We start from the raw sequence: 24,118 nt of genomic DNA, 5'->3' as shown, positions 1-24,118 counted from the left end.
AAATTTCAAATCCAGGGATAATCAATGGTAAGGGCATTTGTTCAACGAGTGAAAATTACAGCATGACTCCACCAATCATCTGCTGAGATCGTGGGGCTGTACCTAATGTGCTGACCGGTCAGTGAAGCTTGCTTCCACTGCTTGGAGGTGGAAGCCTACGTCATGATTCACCTGGACAACACCTGGATTCCGGTAACACATGACAAACACGCTCAGTAACCTTTAATCTTCCTTGCGATGATGTAATAATGATAACATTTACTACCAGCCCACTCACCGACTCGCTCTCTCAAACACACCTTCGCAGTGTCCGGACACTCGTCGATGTTGAGGTCATCACTGTCCAATCGGAAGCCAGCGCCAACAGGAGGCCAAATGTTGGTTGCTGGTGAGCTGGAAACACACAAACACACACTTTCCTAACACACATGCATATGATTCAAGGCTAGAAGGTTCAGACTTGAGTGTTTGCACCCTCTTATCAACAAGAGGACACATTGCCCACATAGTCAAAAGGACAGTACGTCCACCAGGTTGGTACTTGACGCTCTGATGTTCTGCAAACATTAAAAAACTTTTTATCACCATTTGATATGGGGAAATCATTTCGAGAGATATACTTCTATTCCCATTATTTCGTATTCGTAAAATAGTCTCCAAATATGAGACGTATGTAAATATCCGCCTCTCGTACAACCGACCAGTGTCTCGATGAACTGCACTACAGTAGAATGAGAAAAAAAAAAATCACATTTACTATCACAACACCATACTTCCTTTTCCTGTTCTAATTCCCAGACTTTAATTCCTCACATCCCTTTCCTCTCTTCCTCATGTCCTTGCTTCTCTGGACTCCATTCCAGAGCGTCTCTTGTTACCTTGTGCATGACCGCACGTTCACCTCCTGTTATGTGAGGGAGGGGTGAGGAGTGTTTGTGTGTGTGTGTATGTGGGGGGTCACACACAGACAGACAAACACTCATGCTAGGTACATCTGGCCTTAGCTGAATTTCACAACTGTTGTGGGAACGAAAAAGGGAAGTTTGTGTGTGTGAGTGTGTTGGGAGGAACTGAGGCGGTCAGGGTAAGGCGAGAGGATGATGATGGGCTTGGCCCGCAGCTCCAACGTGAAGAGCGAGAGCAAGAGAGAGAGAGAGGAAAGCCCTCCCACAGGAAACTAGCACTCCACTCCACATGGCCTTTTAAGGTAAAAATGAAAAGTCCCCAAAACTACATTGTCCAGGGGACGCTCCAAAGATATTGGCGCGTTTCAAACTGTGGGGGATAAAATAAGTACAGTAAATAATATGAATGGAGAAAGCAAACATGAATTAAACGTGACGAGGGCAGTCGATTTCACACGTGTGGTTGGGGATATTTTTGTACGTTTCCAGTTGAGAAAGTTTATAGCTCTTTAGAGGTCGTTGTGGTTTTTATAACTAAGTGACCTACTGTGTCTTGCTGACTCATTAACAAGGTTGTGGGAAATAGACCCTTGTGTGTTTCCTCCATGGGGGGTGCAAGATAAAGTGTGCACACCCTCTTACTGAATAACTATGGATGTTGCTCAATTCGGAATTTAAATTAATGTTGAATGGGAGTGACACACAATTTAAAATGTGATTTACCCAAGACAAAGTTCAGTTGTTCTTGTAGGCTTTTTTTCTTCACTTTCTAGTATTTTTTTTTTTTGCTATTGTCTGGCCCGATGGAGGTCTGAGCTTTAGTGGTAGTAAACAGTTAACAGTACTCATTGTACCTCATGTCATTTCTATTTTTACAGCGCTCAAACTGGACAAACTGCCACTTGAGGAAAGCCATGCTGCAGAGGTTATCTCACCGCTGCACTTAAAGAGCTCATAGAGAAAGAATGTGTGACGTTATCCGCTCTGCTGATTGGCCGCTGGCCGCTGGCATTGTCAACCGTTGATAGGTACCACCATCATCTTAAAGTCACGCAACCAAACAAAAAGCTGCAGCTGCATTGACTTGAACCTAAATTTGCTTCCTGGACTTGATGTCAGTGGAGGACCTGGTCAGCCGTCCTCTTGACAAAAGCTTTGGTCGTGCAGGCCAACTCTCTTCCTGCCCTGCGGCACTCCGGATGTCATTTGTCATAAGCGGTACAAACAAAACGCAAACTATGTGTCATTACTTTCAATGATGCAGGGCTTTTTTTTAAATGCATATCTTCTCATTTACTCAAATGCTTCGCTCAGTTCTGCCTTTTCTATTCCTCTTTTGTGGTCACACCCATTTCCTCCTGATTTCTTTTTGAAGCCGCTCAGCGAGCTGTCGGCCAGTCGTCAATGAAACATGCCAATGGCGCTCTCTTATGGATACAAGAGTCATGTCATGGTTTTGCAATCCACGCATACGAGAACATGACGTTGCGGAATATATTAGCAATGATCAAGCATTTTTTTTCTGTACTTCAATTCAAGTGGACCTCATATGCTATATTACTGTGTATAAGAGAGCGAAATATTTCATGATTTTTTTCATACATTTAAAAACTATATGAAATATATTATTTCACTTATTTTTAGAGTGTACTAGTGAAATGCAGTGAATAAACTAAATATATAATTTATTGAGATGCACTTATTTAGAGCTTTAGGAGAGCCACTTCTCCATGTTAATAATAAATAGTATGTGTTACAATTGAAGCGCAATAATGAAAAGATTATTTTATAATTCACCTTTTAAGACTTAAAAAGATGGCAAAATTCCAACACGAGATTTAACGCCGAGTCATGGTTCCTTTCGTGTCAAGGCTGCTTTCGGTTCATATCGAATGAAGATTACGCTGATGGTGGTTTCGCAGGAAGAGGATGTTCCTAAACAGACTGATAGCATTTGATTGTGGAACATGTGACCCTGTCCGAACAGATGTTTTGGGGAGCTGCCTCGGGCATAGCCTTGAATTTAAAAGATGCTGACATGTCTTTTAAAATTTACAGAAATAATTACAATTAAGCACTGGAGTTGCAATTAATCGCATCATGTCGCTAAATAAGCCCCATTCACACTTAAAAGATTTTCCATCCAATTCTGCAGCAGCTTCATATTGAATCCAGTAGGGGGAGCCATTGCACTAGGTTGAAAATCGTTCATAGGAATTCTAATCTTGCATGGTTGATGAATCTGTTTGAAATCACGTTCATTAAAAACAAATTAGGGTCATGTCAGCCAACATCTTTTTCTAAAGGTGTAAAAATGTGTTTTAGTGTCTCATCAACAATCACATCAGCTTGTATTTATGTCAACACTTTAAATAATACAATGCGCTCATTGTGTGGGTTGTATAGTGTGCAGAAAAGGAAGGCCTCTGCCATTTGGTTAAGTGGGTCAACTTTGGGAAGGGGTTAACCTAACCGAGCGGCCAGTCGGCAAAAAAATGGTAGGATCGGATCATTCCCATTATTTACTAACGAAAGCTGCGGGCGTACTAATTATCCCTGTGATCTTTTGTCTGGAATGCAATAGCACCATTTTGTACAGTTCGTGACACTCCAGCAGCTCTTGGATGGTTTCATCTGGCTGAATTGTATCAGTTTTAAAGATGGTACAGTCGCTTTTGAAACCCATTGTAAAGGAGAGTTATGGTCACGTGGCCATTTAAGGTGAATGTCCTGAAGTAACTTTTTGAAGGGACACCATAAAAAGGTTACTAAGTTCAAGTTTTGATTCCAAGTCTTGCGTAAAGCGTTTGAGGTCTTCAAGGATGTATTTAGTTCAACATATGTTTGTTACAACGTGACTCATTGAGCCTTGAAGTTATGGGCTAAAAGGATACAGTTGCAAGAATCCATATGGGGAATGTCTGCCTGTTATTCAGTGGCGGGGGGGTGCGCTGTTGTGGGTGTGTCCTAGCTGGTGACACCATTGACTCAGGTCCGGGTGATCCTCAACTGGCCAATAAGTGAGCAACAGAGAGTTTTCCGGGGAGGGGTTGTTCAGTGAATGATTGATTGGGGGGGATAGGGGGTAGTTTTTTTTTTTTTTGGGTGGGTGGGAAAGGAGTTTGTGTAAAACATTGACATGTTGAGAAAAGTAGGCCTTGTAGTATGTTGCGTGTAGGACGTATCTTATGGCCAAGAAGTTCTCTGGAACAGAATTTGGTTGCAGTCACTCGAGCTGCATGTCATGTTATGTAATTTGGCTTCATCCTTGGCCTCATGCTAAATTTGGAAATTAGGTTTATGATCCATTTGACTTTGCACATTCTTTGACTTAGCTCATTAATCAACAATGACAGGCAGGGGTGTCCAAACTACGGCCAGTGGGCTGTTAGTTGACAATTTTGGGGTTTAAAATATGACCAATTAACGTTCAACAAATTAGTTGACTGGGTTTGCGGACTTCCTGACATCACATGTAATGCTCATTTTCATATATGTCTTTTGCTGTAAATTAGCCCTGAATAGAAAGTGGAAAGCACATGAGCGTGCTTTAGTTTTTGGAACGTATAGCATCTGTTAAAGCAAGCCAAACATCCCGCCTGGAGCAGAGCAGCAGCTGCTTCACACGCCTTTATTTTTTCTGTATACGAGCCTTTGAGCAAAATGTTTGGATAACTCTGATTTAAAGCCTTTGTGGCGAAATAACACCATGCCAAAGTTGCTGACTTCAAAAGGAGCACATTTGCTCTAGTGTACCTTATTCCGAGTTCAAATGGTTCCTTATTTTGGAGTGAGCTCATAACCACCTACACACTGATCATTTTAAGACTTCCTGTGATTTGTAGACACTTTGAGACTAAATTTAGCAAAACCAGGGAAGAGTTCAACATTTCGAAATTTATATCAACCCTGTCATAGATGAACTTTAAAATTCAAAAAATCTCACTTGCATTTTCGTTCTAGCCAGTATAGATTTGTAGATTTGTAGCGTATTCTTGGAAACCATTTTGGTTGACCGCCAACTTGTACCACTTTCAACCTCTGAATAAAAACCACACAAAAGCAATTGAGGTGAGCTTTTAAATGTTCCATTGTGTTAAACTGCTCATTGACAACACTCACTTAAATTCCACTTGTTCAATAAGCCGCCCTGAGTTTAGCTTCAGGTCACAACTTGATTGCGAATACTTTTCCCTCCATCTCATTTTCTGTTTGGTAATCTTTCTCAAAATACACCTGCATGTCTGAATACGCCTCTCCATTGCACGACTTCAACTCTCCGACGAGTCGCATTCCACAAAACGGGACAACCGTGCGTCCGAGTCCGCTCGGGATGAAAAAGAAGAGAGACGAAAGGTGAGGTAGAAGAGACTCAAGAGGAGAACGAAGCTGAATCAAAAAGAGAGACAAAGTGACCCGTCTGTCCCGTGAGGCCGTCATGAGGGCTCAACTTTGCTGCCTGTTGCTTTTGTTGGTCGACTGTCAAGAGCGGATTACAGGTAGCGTGTCGCAGGAATGTACAGATGAGTGTTTGTGTGCGAAGGAGCGGTCTTGTTTAGAGCTTGACGTGAGCATGTGTGTTGCCTACTCTCGGTCCGGTTGGCTTGAACTTTAAGGAATGTCACGGTCCGCAATACAAAAGCAACTGGTGACATTTGTGTTTTCTAAGAGGCCTTTCACTTTCAAAAACGTCAGCTGGCATCTGTGCTTCCATACATGTCATTAAAGCAGAAGTAAAAGTACTAAAATGATATTATGACCCTTGGTGGCATTTATTCAGAATTTTGGTCGTCATTTTTGAGGAAGGCAGAAGTGGATGTGGGTGGGAAATTGCCTCTTGCCTTTCTTTGGCTGTTATTCTATTTTTGTACTATGCTGGTTTGCGTTGTTTTTTTTATTTTAAGTCATCAGTACAAACAAAAACTTAGGTGAATTGGATCAAGTGATTTCCTAATTGCTGAGGAAAAATACAAATACATTCTCATATTTAAACACCAGTTGCGGGTTGTATGTGTAAGTAGCATGTAAATACACGTACAACACAAAATTGCGCAATATTTCTTTTTCTTCCAGGCGACGTGAGCTTCATCAGCCCGTACATAAAACATTATGAGGGGCTATCATACGACAGGGAGGACCTCCACAAAAAACACCTGCGGGCCCGCAGGGATGCACCATCTCAGCGACATACGCTGGATTTGGACTTCACTGCTTTTCACAGGTTTGGACGAAAAAAAAATACTGCAGTGAGAATGCAATTTGTGTATACGATTATTTTTCTTCTAGAACTTTCCGATTGCGTCTGAGACGAGACGCCGGGACCTTCTCCAGTGACTTCGAGGTGGTCAGCGAGCGTGGCGCCACAGCTGCCGACCTCTCCCACTTATATTCCGGAACGCTGGAGGGTAAGTTGTGTGTGTTGTGTATATGTGTGCTCCTGTGGGACGGAAGAGAATCGAGCTGACCTTGCTGTATCTTTCAACCCCCTCTTTTCAGGCGAACACGACTCAGCCTGTCATGGATCCGTGTTACGGGGTCAGTTTGAAGGAAGTATCCACGCCGACAACGTCATTTATCACGTGGAAGCGGCTCGCAGATACAACGTCAGCGACCACCACTCCATCATCTATCGTGAGGATGACATGGGTGAGGAAAATTATACACATGTATCGGATAACAGCAATGTGTTTTGAATAAGATAAACACGACTTCAGTACTTTCTAAAATTTCATTACATAATTGAATAGAATTTAAATAATGAAATTTTATGTTCCATCGCGCTGCTCCCTGTGAAAAAAACAATTCCACGCTACACTAGCTCTCGTTCAGAATTAGATTTGCATCTTGGCAGAAAGCTCAAACTCCAGAATGCATTGTAGGCTGGTTAACTTGAGGTCATGGAATCAGATTAATCTCATGGCAGGAGGGAGTGAGGAGCCCCGTAAAATGAAAATGGTGTGATACTGAAGAGGAGGAGGGGTACGAGAAGGAAACCACCAAAAAATGGGAGTAGCTTTTACATGATGGCCACATGCGTGCCATCATCAAGCACATGTGTTTTACTTTGCATGTCTTTTGTCTGGGATGTTGCTTTTTCCAAGAAAGCATGGCCAAATTCCCGGCATGTTTGAATGGAAGCACGCGTGGTCTTGCTTCATATCCTCTCAGACAAAACCTTTGACAAAATGACAACATCCGGCCGGCACTTTCATCCACAGGCTATGTTATCGCTCAGGAAAGGCAAAAACAATCCGGCTCGAGATGTTTCGATCCTGAGTTTATATTTGGACACGAGGGAATTATCCCTCGGGTGTGACGTGTATTCTCAAATTCTCTGGATGCCGTCTGGGAAAGACAAAGGCCTTTAGGAGGTGGTCTCCCCCCGAGATGGGTGATGTCATGAGATCACCCGCAGGTAGTCGCAAATAGAGATTTAACTGATTAAGCACAAGTAGCACAGTGGTTGGGCGGTTAGTACATTTGCCTCACAGTTCTGAGGTTTGCGGATTGAATCTCAGCTTTGGGCTTCCTGTGTGGAATTTGCATACTACATATATAAAGCATAATAATATCTTGGACCTCTATGAATGCGTGACTATTTAGTAATCCCTTTAGAGATTAATATGAACATTTAAATAACAGTGCAGCCATATTTCTGTCAAGGGGCAGCCTGATTCCTTTGGCCTCACTTTCTGCTGAGTCTGTCATTCTCTCGAGCCTAAATTTTGACGTGGTTGAGCCAAAGCTGTTAATTATTGGCTGCAACAAGCCAATGATTTGAGATATATGACCGTCAACCATGGCTGAACTCTTGTTGGTGTTGCAAAATGCGAACGCGATCAGTGTAGCTTAAAATACCGATATGTTGCATTTGTGGGATTCTTGGAAAGCACAGTTCTTCAGGGACTAAGTATGTGCATTTGGGTTTTAAAAACACCGCACACAGTCCCTTTACTGTAAATCTCGAGTGCAAACAAGTCCAAAAATGTATCACTGAGGTTTTTGGAAGCCAAGTGTAAGTGAGAAAACATGAGTAGAGCAGATTCGTCAGAAAATACCTTCCAGTATTAAACTAATTGTTGCCTCTCCATGTGTGTGTGTGTGTGTGTGTGTGTGTGTGTGTGTGTGGCGGCTCACATCTTGAAGTTCTCATGGGTCACCGGCGAATTGACAAAACATGGCCTCTCTTGTCCTACTGCAGTCAACATGTGAAAGTGATTTGAGGTCATGTGACTCAATAGCATCGACAGGAATTTGGAGCTATTTGTCTTGACTGAATGCTGCAAGAGATGGAGCAAACCTTGTACACTATTGTGGAGCCTTTAGCCTGACTTGCGACATAATTTAGAAAGGCGTACGAATGCAATGACTCCCATGTGAACAAAGCAGACGTGCATTAGGAAATGTGTTGCTAATCTGTTCCAATGAAATCAAATCCATCACCCAACTTGACCAGACAGCCCTCTGGGAAGGCATATTTTTTAAACTGTCGATTTTTTTGTCAGTGTTTGACGCCAGGGTAGGATAAATGCTTGGTTTGCTTCAATGGATTAAAACATGAGATTTTTTTTCAAATGTAAAATATCCAATTTGGCTCAATAAAGGTTGGAAAACACTTCCAGTATTTAATGTAACCATTAACCCGACACTTCCTGTATGTTTAATGGCTTGGGTACAATGTGTACAAGGAAGAAGGTTGTCTCCATGTTCATTTCCAGTCAGATTTGGATCTAAAGTCACAAGCCCCCTTCCGACAATTCTTGGTTGTACAAGCTTTATGACTTCAGGAGGCTGGAGTATTTGGATTAGTTGATTGGTACGCTCTATGGAAGTGACCTTGGTCTAAACGAAGCATTTTATGCTTCTTTCATATCCAGTTTGATTGTGTCGATTACGATTTTTGCGGAGTGAACAACTTCCCCTTTCAAAATAATTTTTGTTTTCATTTGAGTTTTACAGGTTATGAGTCAGTTTTTATTATATACTACAAAAGCCTGGAATTTGATCCAGGGGTGTGTAAACTTTTTATAGCCTCTATAATTCTGATGACTCTTAACAAACAATGAAACGTGCACTGGTGAAAGTGAAATTATCTTTGCATCCTGATGACATCTATGCTTGTTTTATGTAGTTTTACCAACTAGAGGAAATGGACTGGATTCTGGATTTTGTGGTGCCGGATATCTAAAGACGCTGGCCCAAAGTCTCAAACCTGTTGATCAGGTAGAAAAACCATCACCTATGACCTTTGTACACACATACACCATAATGTTAACCAAAATCCACCAAAGAAGGTTACCAGTGACCATTTTGACCTTTAGTAAAAGTGAAAACGGACCTCGTTCCATAGAAAAGTTTCTGACTACTTTGTATGTACAATAATAAGAGCAATGCAGCTGGCTTTGACCAATGGATGCCAGAACCTTGATTGTTTGGGAAAATGTCCGTAGACTTATGTCAACATGGTCAACTAATTAAAATTCCCAAAGGGTAACCAGCGTATTGTTCATCAACTAGTGGGGTATCCCGCATGTCCCTTTTTCAACAATGGCTTCCGGAACATTTACTCGTTTCCATTTTTAACAACATGCCTGGCTGCATAGATCATTTCCAGTCACTGGACATTATGGAATGGTCTTAGCAGATGTTTTTCCCAACGAAGAGTTCAACTTGCGTTCCTGTCGCCACAAGTTCTCGATGTGACCCTTGCTCTCGGCGTCCCACAGGAGGCAGCAGCGAACCGTGCCAGGAGAACGCTGGACGAAGCTAAAACTTGCTGCCTGTTGCATCTCACCGCTGACCACCGCTACTTCAACAAGTTTGGGTCGGTGGAGGCTGTTGTGGCTCAGGTGACAGTCGTACGCTTTGTTCTTAGCGAAGTTAAAAGTTAAAAATTTGCCTGTAAGCAAGCTCTTCATATGTTGGCAAACACTGCGCCGTTGTGGGTGTGAACACAGCCAAGTTACTTCCCGAGAAATGGAAGCGGCTCATCTCATTTCAACCAAAGATCCTTCAATCATACAGACTGATGACATTTAGTTAAAATCGGTTTCGTACAAACTTCTCAATCCAAATTCAGTCGGCAAATTTCTGAAAAGTTTTCCTTATGCTATGTCGCAAACAAACAAGGCTCTGTTGTCTATTCTTGCATCTCCTCCATTGACCTCCTTAACATTCTTTCCACACCAAGCAATCAAACACACAGACAGACGTGTGTTGTCCTTGGGTCTTTGCCAGAATCTTGCAAGGTGGACTATCAAAATACACTGCAAGTGATCCCGTGATTTGATCTCGAGGTGTAAATAGACAAAAGGTTGTCAATCGCGGCTGGCCTGCTTTCATCTCCTATTTCCAGGGTGTCAATATTTACAGTCAAGGAAATTCTCCCCGCTGGTTCAACTTTTTTTTTTTTTGGGAGTGTGCATCTCCCACCCGTATATACATTCGGACGCTCACACGTGAGCGTGTTTCACGTTTTGACCTTACATAACTGTGTGGTTTGTTCCCAGGTTGCCTCATACATGCGAGCGGTTAATGATATATACGACAAAGTCAAGTTCGATGGACTCAAGTTGATCAACTTTAAAGTCAAATCCCTCACTGTAAGAAGATACAACAGAATCATGCAAACCCAAGATGCTGCTTTAATTACACTCATATGCGATTTACGAAGAAGAAAATAATCCGTCATATTACATATTTGCTATCCTGCTCAGGTCATGACGAAGGAGAACATATCAGACCCTCTGACTCCTCTCTACATCGGCCCGGAGAAACTGTTGAGTCTTTACTCCGAAAACAACTGGGGCAACTTTTGCCTGTCGTATCTGCTAACCAACCGAGACTACAGCGGAGTGCTGGGACTCGCCTGGGAGGGCAAAGCCGGTGAGTTGCGACACAGATCTAATTGAAATGTGCATCACAACCGAATTTATAATCACCTAATTGTCTTTTTAGATTCAAATCAATATCAAATATGTTTTCCCCCCAATACAGGGGTATTAAAACTTCAGTCGAAATAAAAGCAGCAAACAGAAATTGGATATTTGTGTGTCCAGTCCACTCTCTCACCAAGATATTTGACTTGAAAGGTGAAATAATATTTGCCCGCTCTGCGTCAGTGTTTGAATCTCTGCATGGTGCTCTGCTGATTTATTGCCTATATGACTTCTTAGGTCATGTGCACAAAGCAGAAAGTAGGAGTGTCTGATGGAACCTATATTATTAAGTAGCATAGCTTGGGACTTTAGGAGGTGTAGATTTACACTTGTTTTGTTGCATTGACAAAGAGGCTGTAACAAATTCACAGAGGTGCCAGCATTCTTAATTCATTCGTGTTTTGCTTGTAGGGAGCAACAACAAAACGTGAGTGAACTCCTCAATCAGGAAGCCTTTTCTTATTTACATATGGAAATGCCTCAACACTGTTGCCGGGTGAATTCTCGTGGGCCAATAAATAACTTACAAACTGCTGTCACTAAAACTACTATTTACAAAGATAAGATAAAATATTCAGTCTAATTAAAAAAAAATCACAACATTCAATGCAAGATTGAAAATAGGACTTGAGCGATTACATTGCAGTATTTTTTAAATAATATTACTTATTAATTCAATTAGAAATTGGAGTATTCTGGATTGAAAATATATAATAAAATAATAAATACAAAATAATTCAATCCATTCATGGAAATCTAATTAAGAAATACAATTTTACATATTTTATATACACATTTGAACTCACCTACTAATAACATGGCCCTTGTTTCAAAATTCAAATGTGAAGGCAAAAAAAAAATGACAAAAATTGCTTTGGCTTTCATTAATGCAGGGAGCTAAAAATCCCCAAATTATGATCGGAAAATTTTGGGTGAAAAGACCATTTTTAAATGAAAGTTTACATTCTGCAGGCTTCTCATGTGGTTAATTGTTATGCAGCAAGAAGTTGGAGAATTGCGGCAATAGTGGCGATAAGAGGATTCTTCCTGCCTGTTCGTCATCCTCAGCTCTTGATTGGCTAACCAAGGGGGGGCGTGAGAGCAGACTGCCACTCCGACATGTAATTAGGCGCCAATATACCTTTGACACCCGAACACACCACCCCCAGACGTCTTAGAGGCTACATTCCATTCAGTGTGATCGCCATGGTGACGTCTCACGTAAGGAGCACAAATTTGTGGCCGATGAGGTTGTTGTGACTTCTCAACACCATGTGACTGCTCAATAGGTTTTCTATCGCATTTGATCTCAGACGACCCAATCACCCAGTTCCACCGGTTTATTGCTGGTGCTGGCTAATGTGTTACTCGGATACTCCAGCACCATTGTAGCAGGGTGCGATCGATCACACACACACACACACACACACACACACACACACACACACACGACTCCTCCTCGAGTTTCATATATCAGTTTATATAAACACGGTAAAATTCCATCTTTGCTTAAAACCAAGAGCGATATTAGGAATAGCTTAATTTTTTTATTTGCTAGTGAGAATTTAACTTTCATGGAAGGCTCAAGCAGTAATCTTTGTTTCTAGAAAGTAGTGACGGCGCGTTCCCAGTTCGGGTGAAGGATGTCCCGTTCTTAGTAGGTCGGCTCGACCTTAGAAAGAGTGCCAATTATCTCCAAACAAGTTAGCTAGACATCGGTTAAGCGAGAATAATCTGTTGAACCTTTCATCATTGCCTCTCGCAGGCAAGGGGCCAGAGAAAATTATTGGATGCAAACTCAAAAGGAAAATATCCTTGTGTTCCTTTTGTCCCCTAAATCAACTGGAAGGATAAACAAGTCTTACATTTTTTTTTTTTTATTTGTCTCCTTCCCAAAGCCCAAATAAAGTCTTACTTGGAAAGACTAATCTGCACAACCTTGACATTGAAACTTGATAACTATCCGTCTTATCATCACACGGTCAAGCGAGTCCAAATGAACAAAAAAAAAAGTGAATTTAAATCCATTGTACAAAAAAAATCCTGCCTCCATCAGAAATGTATACGCACTTTACAATGAAGAATACTTTATTTAAACGCAGAGGTCATTGAACTTTAGAGGTGGGGAAAGCCCCTACGCCATTGTTAGCTTGTTTGTACCGAACAATGTGAAACATTTAATGTGCCTCAAGAGAAGAGTCATGTTTTACTAACGCTGAAATGTTTCCTGACATTGGCTCACATACGTACATGCACTTGTTGTTGTTGTCGTCGTCGGGCTCTGGAGGAGAGTGTGTTTATCCACCAGACTAATAATAGGAGCCTGACTCTTTTCTGTGGCCAGAACGAGTAGGAGAAGGGAACAAAAGAGGCGTATGTCCTCATGTGCTCAACCTGCCAAAATCCACAACGGAAGCCTTTCAGGACTCCTTCTAGGAATCGCAGCTCCTTGAATGAGGTTTTTAGTGGGCGTGGGAGATAGAAAGTGAGTAGTAGAATTCCAGATTAGTCATTTTTGCCTTCTAAGTGTGAGCACGAGCCTATTATTGTATATTGATTAAACCTTCGAGAAGGATCATTGGCTGCTTCCTTTTTGGCGCCTCTGCGGTCATTGTTTTTTGAATAGGGGAGGGGGGAGCCATCACAATGGCACCCACACAAACATGCTAATGGAAGATCCAGATGCCCACAGCTGGTTCCCACAGTTCCCAATGACTCCTAGTGAACTCCTATTTCTCTGAAATGACAATATCTTTAACAGACAAACACACATTCCTTCCCCCCCAAAATGAGGGATTCCACAGGTCAGGTTGCGTAAGATGTGTTACATAAAAGAAAAAAAAAAAGAAAATGCAACCTAAATCGCACATGGCAGGCCGTGATGGACGAATTGAAGGAGGCAATTGCAGGAGCTGACCTTAAGGGGTGCTCAGTGCCGTGAGGTTTCCAGTAGCACAAGGATAGTTATGCAACCTTGTCAATGGCATGTGTGTACATTACGGTGGTCCTGTTGGGACTTGTCAATTTCAAGTCCATGAAGTGTCCACTTGATGGACAAAAGCTTTTTGGAGACACTTCTTTGGTTGGCAGCGTGACTGTGTCCCATGCGGCGCAAAGCATAATGTGGAAGAACTTGAGGAACTGACCTTGACCTCAAAGCCTTCAAACAATTTGAAATGAAGTCCAATTGTGAAGAATTACCTCGTTGTACTAAAATGAAAGCAGTTTGTTCCTTTCTTCTTGTGTGTAGGTAACTGGGGAGGAATCTGTTCGCGGTACACCACCCTTTCGAACGGCCGCCATTCCACCCTGAACACGGGTCTGGTCACGATTCAGAACTACGGACAGTTCCTTCCTCCTCGACACGTCCAGTTGACCCTCGCTCACGAACTCGGACACAGTCTCGGAGCTCCGGTCAGTCTTACGATACAAAATTATTCTTGTCCACTACATGGCGCCAACCGCCCAAGTAACAAAATGTCCTCGGTGCCGCCTCCTCTTTCACAAAAAACTTTTCTCCGTACATGTCTTTGTGTTGGACTACTATAAGCGTGTTCACCAGCTTTAGCGAATTCCTTTTCGGAGCTGCCATCACCAGCAAAATCACCATGACAAAACCCAGCCTATGTGCACCCACCAGTTGCACGTGTATCCACTTCTACGTGTTATAACTGCAAACAGCCACAAGCCTTTTCACTCTGCTAAATGCGTCTTTTCACCCAGGGCCTCCCTTTAGTGCATTTCCATGGAGAAAAAAAAAAGAATCTCGCAGAGGTACCCCTGAGCTGATTAGTTCTACTACGTCAACCTTGAATCGTTACTTCCTGATCGTGGATACGCACGAGTCACCGTGTCATAGGAATGAAATCCAAACAGCTATTAGCCTTGTTTATGTCCCATCTCCTTTCAACTTTCATTTAATTTACACGGAACCATCCATCCATCCACAGATTGCCGTGCAACGTTTTCATCCTCGCAAATATACACAATAGAAGACCTAAAAAGAGACTTTAGGGAGGGTCTGTTTTGTAGCCAATTCCCGAGTGGAGCAAATCGTTGAACTCAAAGGAAGTGCGGTTACAAGTTGATTACAGCGCACTTTCCGCCTCTAATTGGCCTCTTCCGTGAGTATGATTACAAAGGACGTGCAATGAGTAAATACCCAACTGAGAAGATCTCATTTTAAATGTAAAGCGATGACTTTGATTAACATGTTTCATACTGATATAGAAGACTATTATATTATTCGATTGATTTCCTTTTAAATCAAAACTGGACAATCTATTTGAATTTTTAAATGTTGGTCTAATTTATACATTTTTACAAAAATCTATTGCATTAGCAGTTGATTTCTTATACAAAACGATTGCAATGTGCCTTTAGCTAGCTAGCTATGCCTGCACCTCAAATATGCATCTTTACATAGTCTGCTGGCTTGGCAGCTTTAGAGCGCCTCGTCGTTGGTCCTGAGTGCAGAGGCGGCATTTTTTTTTTTTTAATGACTGAAACAAAATCTACTCTACTGTATGTATTTGAATAGCACGATGAAGGCTCTAATTGTGGCAGCTTGGGCTCTTCCGGCGGAAATGGCCGCTACCTGATGTTTCCCGAAGCCACGGACAAAGTGCGTGAAAACAACGACAAACTATCCACCTGCAGCGTTGAACGCATTAACAAGCTTCTGCGCCTCAAGAAGGACGATTGCTTTGTGGGTGAGCACGTGTTCACGTATCCAAGCGTGAGTCACTATAAATATTATCTCGGGATTGTCACAGTATTTACACGTGCGCTTCCCCTGTGGCCAGTCAGTGATACGCCCATATGCGGTAACCAGATAGTGGAGGAAGGCGAGGAGTGTGATGTGGGACTCAATTACACGGACCTCTGCTGCTATAGCACAAAAGAACGAGTAGGGGTGCAGTGTCGCCTAAAGCCTAGCAAAGTATGCAGGTACATTTAATAAAGTACAAGCAATCGAGAAAATATTTTAATTGTAGTGAGCTTTCACTGGACATAAAAAAAAAAAAATGGATACCTGGTTTGTAGCATCTGTGCAGCTGACACGTGCCTCCTGTTTTCTAGTCCCAGTCAAGGCCTTTGCTGCAGTCAGGAGTGCAGCTTCAAGTCAGAACTTCAAACCTGCGACGAAGAAACCGACTGTCAGAAGGAGAGCAATTGTTCAGGTCACTCAGCACTGTGCCCCGATCCAAGCCCTAAAGAAAACCTCACCCTCTGCAGTCAAGGGACTCGTGTCTGCTTCAATGGGGTGAGACTGAAAAAAAAAAATCTGGACTCAACTCCAACAACAGTTATGCGTTTGTTTACTGCTATTTTATTTATTTTGGGGGGGGGGCCTGCAGGTCTGTGCCGAGTCTTTATGTGTGAAACACAACCTGGAGCAGTGCGATTGTCCAGGCGATTCCAAGAAGCACAAATGCCACATGTGCTGCCAGCAGCCCGGTAACCTCAATGACCCTCTGCCCGAAAAAAATTTTTACACTCCTATACTTACTGCTTGTGTCAATTTGTATAGAAGCCCCCTTTGGGCTTGCTTTTCCATTAAGCTAACTCAGAGGAAATAATGGTTAAATCTGCTTTACCTGTCTGTTTATCCAATTGCATTTCCAATGGCAGGTGAGCCGGACACATGCGCAAGCACCACCTCCTCCGTGTTGTCCCGTCACTTCCAGAAAAAGGCTTTGCCCCTGGTGAGCGGGTCGCCATGCATGGGCAACCAAGGCTACTGCGACAAATTCCACGTTTGTCGTCTATTGGATGCAGACGGACCCATCGCCAGGTTGAAGAACTCCTTCCTCAACCTTGATGAATATGAAGACCTGGGAGAGTGGATGAAGGTAGTGTGAAAGTTGACCTTCAAAAGTGGCACAATATTGCTGAATAAGACTTTATATTATATTTAGGGGGGGAAATCGGCCAAAGATTTGGGTTTGACGAGACACAGCAGCGAATGTTTGCTAGAAGTTTGTGTTTCTCAGCTCAACACATCAGCTAAATGTCCTGTGATTAATCTCTCCTTAGATTTTTGGGTGCGAGGTAGCGATTTTAGATCTTCTTGACAGCGTGACAAATCTGGAATGCTCATCCGGGTTTTAAGAGCACCTCAATGAGCCGTTTCACTGGAGATGGGGAAACAATCTTCTATTATGGAAACCCGCCTATACTTTCACCATAATTGTTTGCTGGCTCATTTTCTAAATTTTGTGGTAGTTAGTTTAGTTGTTTTTTTGGTGGTGGGGGTTCCTGATCTCTCACAAACAGCTGTATTTGGATTTTTGTGTCCACAGGCTCACTGGTGGGCCATCTTGTTGGGTATCCTGGCCCTGTCTACAGTTATGAGCTGCACTGTCTGCCTTTGTGGTCAAACTCTGGATACCAGAAACCTGGACTGACTCACCCTGAAAATATATCAAACAAATTTCATTAATTTATCTAGCATTTCATGTCACGAAATGTCTAGAATTCCATTTTAAGAAACTTCCTTAGAGACGCTGCTTTTGTTACACCATAAAATACTGAACAGTTGAAATAATGAAATATTAAAATGGCATTTAAATGAATTAACTGACATTTGTAATTGACATATAAACATAACCCGCTAGCCAGTCAGAAGCTAACGTTAGCTTAGCGATATTTTTTGCTAGCATCTCCAAACACGTGATTATATTCGGCTCAAAGCACTCAAATATTATACGTACATATATGAATTTGTCATGTTCTTCATTATTAAACGCTTACAATATACCTGAAATGGAAGAAATCATCACACAGGCGAGGACGGAGGAGGACAAGTGAGAGACTCGCGGGTCAGTGGGTGGAGCCCAAAGCAATCAATTGTAGATAAGCTTTTCAGAACTAACTAGCCTATCACAGCTAATAAAAATTTAAATTCAAAATGCTGTCATAGGGGATAAATTATTCCATCTTCACACTAACTTTAGGTCATCAGTGTTGTTTTTCTTGGCTATATTATGGCAATACATGACGATGTGAATTGCCTTCTCATGTTACAGCATGTGTTATGGAAAAAAGGCTGACAACTGCAAGGGCCTTCACATACCCAACATATGCGGGTAGCCATTTTAGAGAGCCCAGAAAAGTCCAAGCGAACTTTCCCTCCATTCCATCACCGTGTTGTTGTTGTCGTTGAACCAGAGTGTTAATTCCTTGCTCTGATGGGAGTCCAGGTTTCCATCACATTGCTTATACTGGTACAACACTGGCACTGTCATGACCTTCGGCCCAAATACTTCACCTCATATGACCCCAAAATGTTTATCAAAATGTCCTTGAAAAGTACATCTACAAGAGTACCTAGAAAATGAGTTGATTTATTTTTCAAATAAGCTTGAAGATAATTGTTGAAAACCTGTGCAAGGACAAGATTATTTTAAAGTAAATTAACAACAATTCCCACTTCTTTATCAAAAAAACATGAGGACAAGATGACCTCTCATGTGTTGTTTATTAAATATACACATTATAACACTACGTATTTAAATTATGTACAAGGACAACAGATAAAACCCAAGCCAGTGCTTTTTACAAGTCAAGTCAATTATTGCTTATTTACAAATCCCTCCTGTACATGGTTTAAAAATGCCCCACCCATGCAATCAGTGCAAAAACAGAATATGTGCACGTGTTTTTGAGATGGGAAATAAAGTCACAATGATTACCGTACCGATCTCTTGTGGTCACACACAAATAATGTAATATTACCAAGCATTATTATACAGCATTAAAAAAAACACATTAAAACAACATCAGGTGTTTGTTGAGGTACCAGACGAGTAATATTTCATTGTAACTGAGTAGAAAGACAGTAGAGTAACATCTCTTTGCAGTCATAACAAAAATAAAGCACCAATAAAATGCACACCCGACAACAAAGCGCTTTGTTGGGCTTAAGGCACACTGATCCAGTCCTGCAGTCACATGCAGGGCCACAGTGGTGAATGCTTTGTTAGGTTAAATACAGTATATGTCGTACAGTACATCGAGACGCTATTGCGTAGAACACCTTGATAACAACTACAAAAAAAATAAAAATAAAATAAAAAAACACACCCCTGTCTCTTTGGGAAGTTAACATTAGTCTATCTCTTTCGGCACTAATGATACATTGATTAATTACGCATAAAACCAAACTAACAGTTTACAATATTAAGTGATGTTTAAAAAAAAAAAAAAAAAAAGGATATACTGCTATATACAAGTCAGTGCGAGGCTTTTTTTTTGTTACGAGACATCAAATAAATTATTTACTAAGTGCAAAAGGACGCACGGGGTAGTGAAGGTTGTTTTCTCTGCAGGGTCAGTGAGCCTCCAAGGTGATTCTACAGATAAAGATGTTTTTATCGTCCAATCCTTGACATTGTGATTATTTTGTGGAGGTAAAAGCAGGTGAGAAAAAGTTGTGTTACCTTTTGGATGTGCGTTTTGGATTCGCTCGCCACGAGTCCTTACATTTGACAAAGGTAAGCTCATGCGTTAAGTTGGTAGAATCGGGATCTTTGATGCAAAATACAACCCTGGAGAACATATTGTAGTTAGTCATCATGCACTTTGCAAAAGCAGAATATCCCAAACTTCTAGAAACTTACTTTTGCTGCGTCTCTCCAGCCCGAATGCGAATTTTATGCACCTCCATGTCGGCGCTGTCGGAGTGGCCGGACCACCAGGAGGAAACCATCCTCAACATACTGGAAGCCGACCAGCCGTTGGACTCCTCCCACTTGAACGTCAACATCAACAGCTCACCGATGTCCTTCTCGGTCACCAGTAGGAAGGAATGCGTCCTATTTGCTGATATTTTCTCCTTCCTGTCAGACGGAACCGTTGAGTGAGCTGTTGGTGTTGACCCAAGTAGGTCATAAACGTTCAACCATGAATTTACTCACAACTTAAGCTGCAGGTCGTCCACCTCTCCTTTGGTTCCGAACAGCGAGACGGTCAGTGAGGGCTCCATCTCTGAGCGGTTCACTTTACTGGAAAAGTGGATCTTCAGCTGGTAGTGATAAACTGGACAAGGAGTCATATAAATAAGACACCAGTCCATTTTGACCCCACTCCTGCCCTTTGGTCCAATATTTAGATTATTTGGGCTAATTAAGTCATAGCTTGTTTAGTGCGATGGACAAAATATTCTCGAGTAGTCACTGATACCGATACCAAGCACCGATACAAGTACTTTTGAAACAAAAACAACGACATCATTTACAAAGTAAATTGGTTTTGATATTTTTTTGCAAAGCGCTCACCTCTGAAGGGCATGGTGGCTCTGGTCTTGGTGTACAACTGTACGTTGCGCACCTTGCGGACCTTGCTGATGTCGTAGCCCACCGTGTTGCAGCGGTTTTTGCGGCAGTTGAGGCACATTCCCCGGTCAAACCTGTCGTTACTGCTGCAACGGTAGGCCTTGGCCGCCTCCTCCTCGTTCAGCAGCGAGTCAATGAAGAGGTGGATGGAGCGCTCGTGCTCGCACTTGACCGCATCGGTAATGGCTGCAGGAAGAATAACACGTTGAAGAATTTCATTGAGCAAACTAAATCTCGAGCCAAGAAGATCAAGAGCGGCAATTTGGACAAAGACTCATGTTAGCCACGTTCGGGCCCCTCTGCTCCTGTTCAGCCTTCTGTGAATGGGGTCATTGTGTGAGCCGCAGTAACAATGTTGACGGCTAAGACCGATTAGTAACTAGCAAGCTGCTGGATTGTTTTCGTTTGGACTAATAGCGCACATGTGATGCCTTGTTGGACATATGGAATCAATATCAACATCGGAATATGTAAGGGACTACTGTATTCAAAAAAGGTTTACTACCGTATTTTCCGGCCTATAAGGCGCACCGGACTATAAGGCGCACCTTCAATGAATGGCCCATTTTAAAACTTTATCCTTATATGAGGCGCACCGGACTATAAGGCGCACCATTAATGAATCATGTCAGATTTTTAATCCAAATCAAATCATTCTCCATTTTATCTTTTTTATTTCAACTTCAGACGGAACAAATTACTTTATAATCATAAAATAATGACCCATAGTCTTTTTGAGTCATGATTCATAGTCTTCAGCGGGCCACTTATGATTGATTTCATGACACAATGCTTTGGGCCAGTTTAAATTTAGGAATTTGGTCCATATATAAGGCGCACCGGACTATAAGGCGCACTGTTGGTTTTTGAGAAAATTTTAGGTTTTTAGGTGCGCCTTATAGGGCGGAAAATACGGTAATTGAGTTTGTTCATACTTGGAAATAATATTTCATACCAAATATCCCAAATTTGGCAATCTTTTCCAGAGCGCCTCTTAAATTGCAGCCCGGCTGGAAGCTGCCTCCATTTGGGTAGATGTCAACATGGCCCACAGGCTGCTGGATGCCGATACTGAGACCCAAAGAGCCTCGGGTGAAGGTGTGGAGGACGTCCACGAAGCCGGCGTCATCCGGGGAGAGGCGCCTGTGGGCGTGCTCGCCCTCAAAGTCAGGCCCGGCCGGGTCCAAACCTGCAGACAAAGATGGGGGTGTGTCTGAAGTGACTTTGACGCGTTGGTGGTACACAATGTTCTTTTTGCCTTTTACCTGTTATTCTTCCAACTTTATTGGTGGCATGGCTCCCCGCAAAGCCTGCCACATGAGCACCGAGGCTGTAGCCAATCAGATGCAAGTTGTCAAGTGGAATATTGGTGGTTTCCTGTAAAATGCCCAGAATGAAAACAAATATTTGTTTTATTCAATAATAGTTCAGAGTTACGCCCCAGTTCCCCCGCGCCCCTAATGCGTGTTATAGAAAATGGATGGATGAATAGATGCTCCCACTGACCTCAATCCAGTCAATAAAGCGGGCCACCTCCTGCCCCACCGCCTTGGTGTTCTGGGCCGCGACCACATAGTGGTTCTGGGCCGTACTGAGCCAGTCCACCACGATGACGTTGGCCAGCTGCTCTCGCTCGTACAGCGCCGACACCAACTTCGCCACCCAGCTTTCAAACATGCCGCTCAACTAGGGAAGGTGATGATGGAAAAAATGAAAAATCTTGATTAATAAACACAATTATTGAGTTTAAAACAATTTGTTATGCTTCGACACCGGCAGATTAGCATATTGGGTAGCCGCATACTTTTTGTTGAACTGCCCTAAGCAAATTTACAATCAGGGGACAAGTCCCGACTAGTGGAAGCGTGTGAAGTTTCTTACCGTCCACCCATGGATGATGAGGAAGGTTTTGGAAGTGCTGTTGAAGGCACAGGCCGCCAGCGAGTCAGCTCGGCCGGGTAGGATGTAGCACAGGTCATCTTCTGGGTGGGAGGGTCTGCGTAGGGAGAATCTGGCCACCGTTTCATTGGCGTCATACTTCTGCTCAGACAAGTCTTTGACGGGATCCAGGAATTTACCTGAGTGGAGAGGAAAGTTTTGCATTAAGTGTTTGTTTTTTGGGTGGATGAGCTAATGTTCTGGCTGGAGAGGCTCGCCCCTTGTGGCCCCTTAAGTCTTGACTTCATGCTGTCAGACTGCTCTCCATGGAAACCAGAAGCGGCTTCTAAAAGTTTCTGAGGAGTTAGCTGACTGAACTGTGTGTGTGTGTGTGTGTGTGTGTGTGTGTGTGTGTGTGTGTGTGTGTGTGTGTGTGTGTGTGTGTGTGTGTGTGTGTGTGTGTGTGTGTGTGTGTGTGTGTGTGTGTGTGTGTGTGTGTGGTGAGGACCCTCATATTTATGAGGTTGCAAATACAGAAAACTGTAATTATTTAAATTCCTACACAATTCACGTACACTGAACGCATCGCCATTCATTGTCGCTTTAACGTTTCCCCACTTTTTTGCTCTCGAATGACCCCAAACGTATCACATACATGTCTATTAAGTTAGCATATCAATTGTTGGAGCTCAAACTACGTCACTATAACTTTTCATACGTAAATGTAGACTACAGAGTGGGCTGGGGGGGTCTTTTTTGGCAACTCACCCAAAATAGAATCGGCCAGTTCTTGCTCCAAAGAAGTCACATAACGAACTGCTGCGTTCAATACCACTAAGCAAAGTAAGCCAACTCTCCAGGCTTTCATTGCTTTGACAGCTTTGTTCAGAAAGTTTCTTCAACCACGTCAAAAGATGCAGAAGCTTTAATAAATCCTAGAATTTTGTTTTATAATTTTTCTTTTGTTTGCAAATGGAATAATCCCGTTTTGTGCGTCGTGTTGCGCGCAGTGCGCAGGCATGTGAACCACCTTGAACCGAGTCGGAGTCTTAAATAGAACCTGAGCCGCCCCATTGGCTGTCAAACTCAGGGCGGAGAATGGAAACATACCGTTGTTGTAAAGTCAATCATTACACTGGTGTGGGAGTGCATTAAAAGCCCAGTCGGCAACATGATGACAAACTCCGACTTTGTTTAACACCTGAGGGAACACAGTAAAAGCGTTTGCAAAGCAGACAGTACTTCTCGGCCACCGTAGTCCTGTATTTCCCTTGAAATATATTTTTTTTATGGCATCTAACTATCTCTTAACTTTAATGTTACGTTCTTTTATTTTACTTTGAGGGATTGAAAATAATTCTCATTTGCTTGTTACATACGTGACTAAAAAGATGAACAGGATTTCATAGTATTCATAATTCATAAAAATGCTGTAGTATTATCTCAGGAAATCACTTGACCAATTGGAACGCATTTAATTTAAAAGCTTGGTTTCAAAGTAATAAAGACACATTTTATTGGAAGCAATAGATCCAGAAGAGATAAGCAAACTCAATCACCTTCCATTTTCAGTCTTTTCCAAACTGCATTGATTGCCTCATATTTGGAAAACAAAACATGCCATGCAGTGGTCGGAATTAGTTTCTCTCTTACAATGTGACGTTAATTAAAGTTGTGGCATGCTAAGGAGCTACTATTGTGTCAGCAGTCACCTATGGCCAATTGACATTCCAGGACACCGACTGTGAGACTAAACACAAGGGGCCCCTTTGTCCTTATAGCTCCTGCTGTTGCCATGCAACATAATGCAGAAAAAGCGGTTTGACTCTGATGTGAAATAATCCTCCAAAAATTACATATGATTTTAATATCAAATGTTTGTGCAAACACCCTAGGCATGTTGTTGCTAATTGTCAAAATCCAGAAACTGGGATTTCTTTTGATTGTGTGGTGACATACTGCCCCAGTTTTATCTGTCTCAAAAGTACCAAAAGTACAGAACACATTGCCCACTAGAAAAAACAGAGTGCCGGCTGCACATCGAGTGCGCACTCATAAT

At 42.3% G+C, this 24,118-nt stretch overlaps 2 protein-coding genes and 1 long non-coding RNA gene across 7 annotated transcripts; 2 read left to right on the top strand and 1 right to left on the bottom strand.

Moving 5' to 3' along the window:
* Positions 1-246: 246 nt before the first annotated feature.
* On the top strand, positions 247-2,669 carry LOC133166638 (uncharacterized). Its single transcript, XR_009717826.1, has 2 exons — positions 247-388; positions 1,784-2,669. It is a non-coding gene; the product is annotated as an uncharacterized LOC133166638 (long non-coding RNA).
* A 2,463-nt stretch (positions 2,670-5,132) lies between these two features.
* si:ch1073-396h14.1 (disintegrin and metalloproteinase domain-containing protein 10) lies at positions 5,133-18,544 on the top strand. Of its 5 annotated transcripts, none has more exons than XM_061296614.1 (15): positions 5,134-5,404; positions 5,979-6,126; positions 6,192-6,310; positions 6,402-6,551; positions 9,037-9,128; positions 9,509-9,754; positions 10,415-10,507; positions 10,622-10,790; positions 14,094-14,257; positions 15,384-15,555; positions 15,649-15,793; positions 15,926-16,109; positions 16,204-16,303; positions 16,478-16,698; positions 17,149-18,544. In XM_061296614.1, exons 1-15 carry the CDS (start codon positions 5,344-5,346, stop codon positions 17,251-17,253), a joined length of 2,169 nt encoding a protein of 722 aa, XP_061152598.1. In that variant the 5' UTR covers positions 5,134-5,343; the 3' UTR covers positions 17,254-18,544. The 5 variants fall into 5 exon arrangements, with proteins under 5 accessions (XP_061152599.1, XP_061152602.1, XP_061152598.1 ...); XM_061296616.1 differs by having other exon boundaries at positions 5,135-5,404; positions 9,632-9,754; XM_061296615.1 differs by lacking the exon at positions 10,415-10,507 and having other exon boundaries at positions 5,133-5,404.
* On the bottom strand, positions 18,308-23,108 carry LOC133166595 (lipoprotein lipase). The gene is made up of 10 exons (XM_061296622.1): positions 22,828-23,108; positions 22,063-22,259; positions 21,688-21,867; positions 21,447-21,558; positions 21,137-21,370; positions 20,125-20,367; positions 19,765-19,885; positions 19,468-19,686; positions 19,288-19,395; positions 18,308-19,200 (listed from the first exon to the last, which is right to left on the bottom strand). Exons 1-10 carry the CDS (start codon positions 22,925-22,927, stop codon positions 19,179-19,181), a joined length of 1,536 nt encoding a protein of 511 aa, XP_061152606.1. The 5' UTR covers positions 22,928-23,108; the 3' UTR covers positions 18,308-19,178.
* Positions 23,109-24,118: the final 1,010 nt, after the last annotated feature.

The sequence above is a fragment of the Syngnathus typhle genome, linkage group LG14 (genome assembly GCF_033458585.1).
Source record: "Syngnathus typhle isolate RoL2023-S1 ecotype Sweden linkage group LG14, RoL_Styp_1.0, whole genome shotgun sequence".
NCBI lineage: Eukaryota > Metazoa > Chordata > Actinopteri > Syngnathiformes > Syngnathidae > Syngnathus > Syngnathus typhle.
This window is presented reverse-complemented; position numbering and strand designations above follow the sequence as displayed.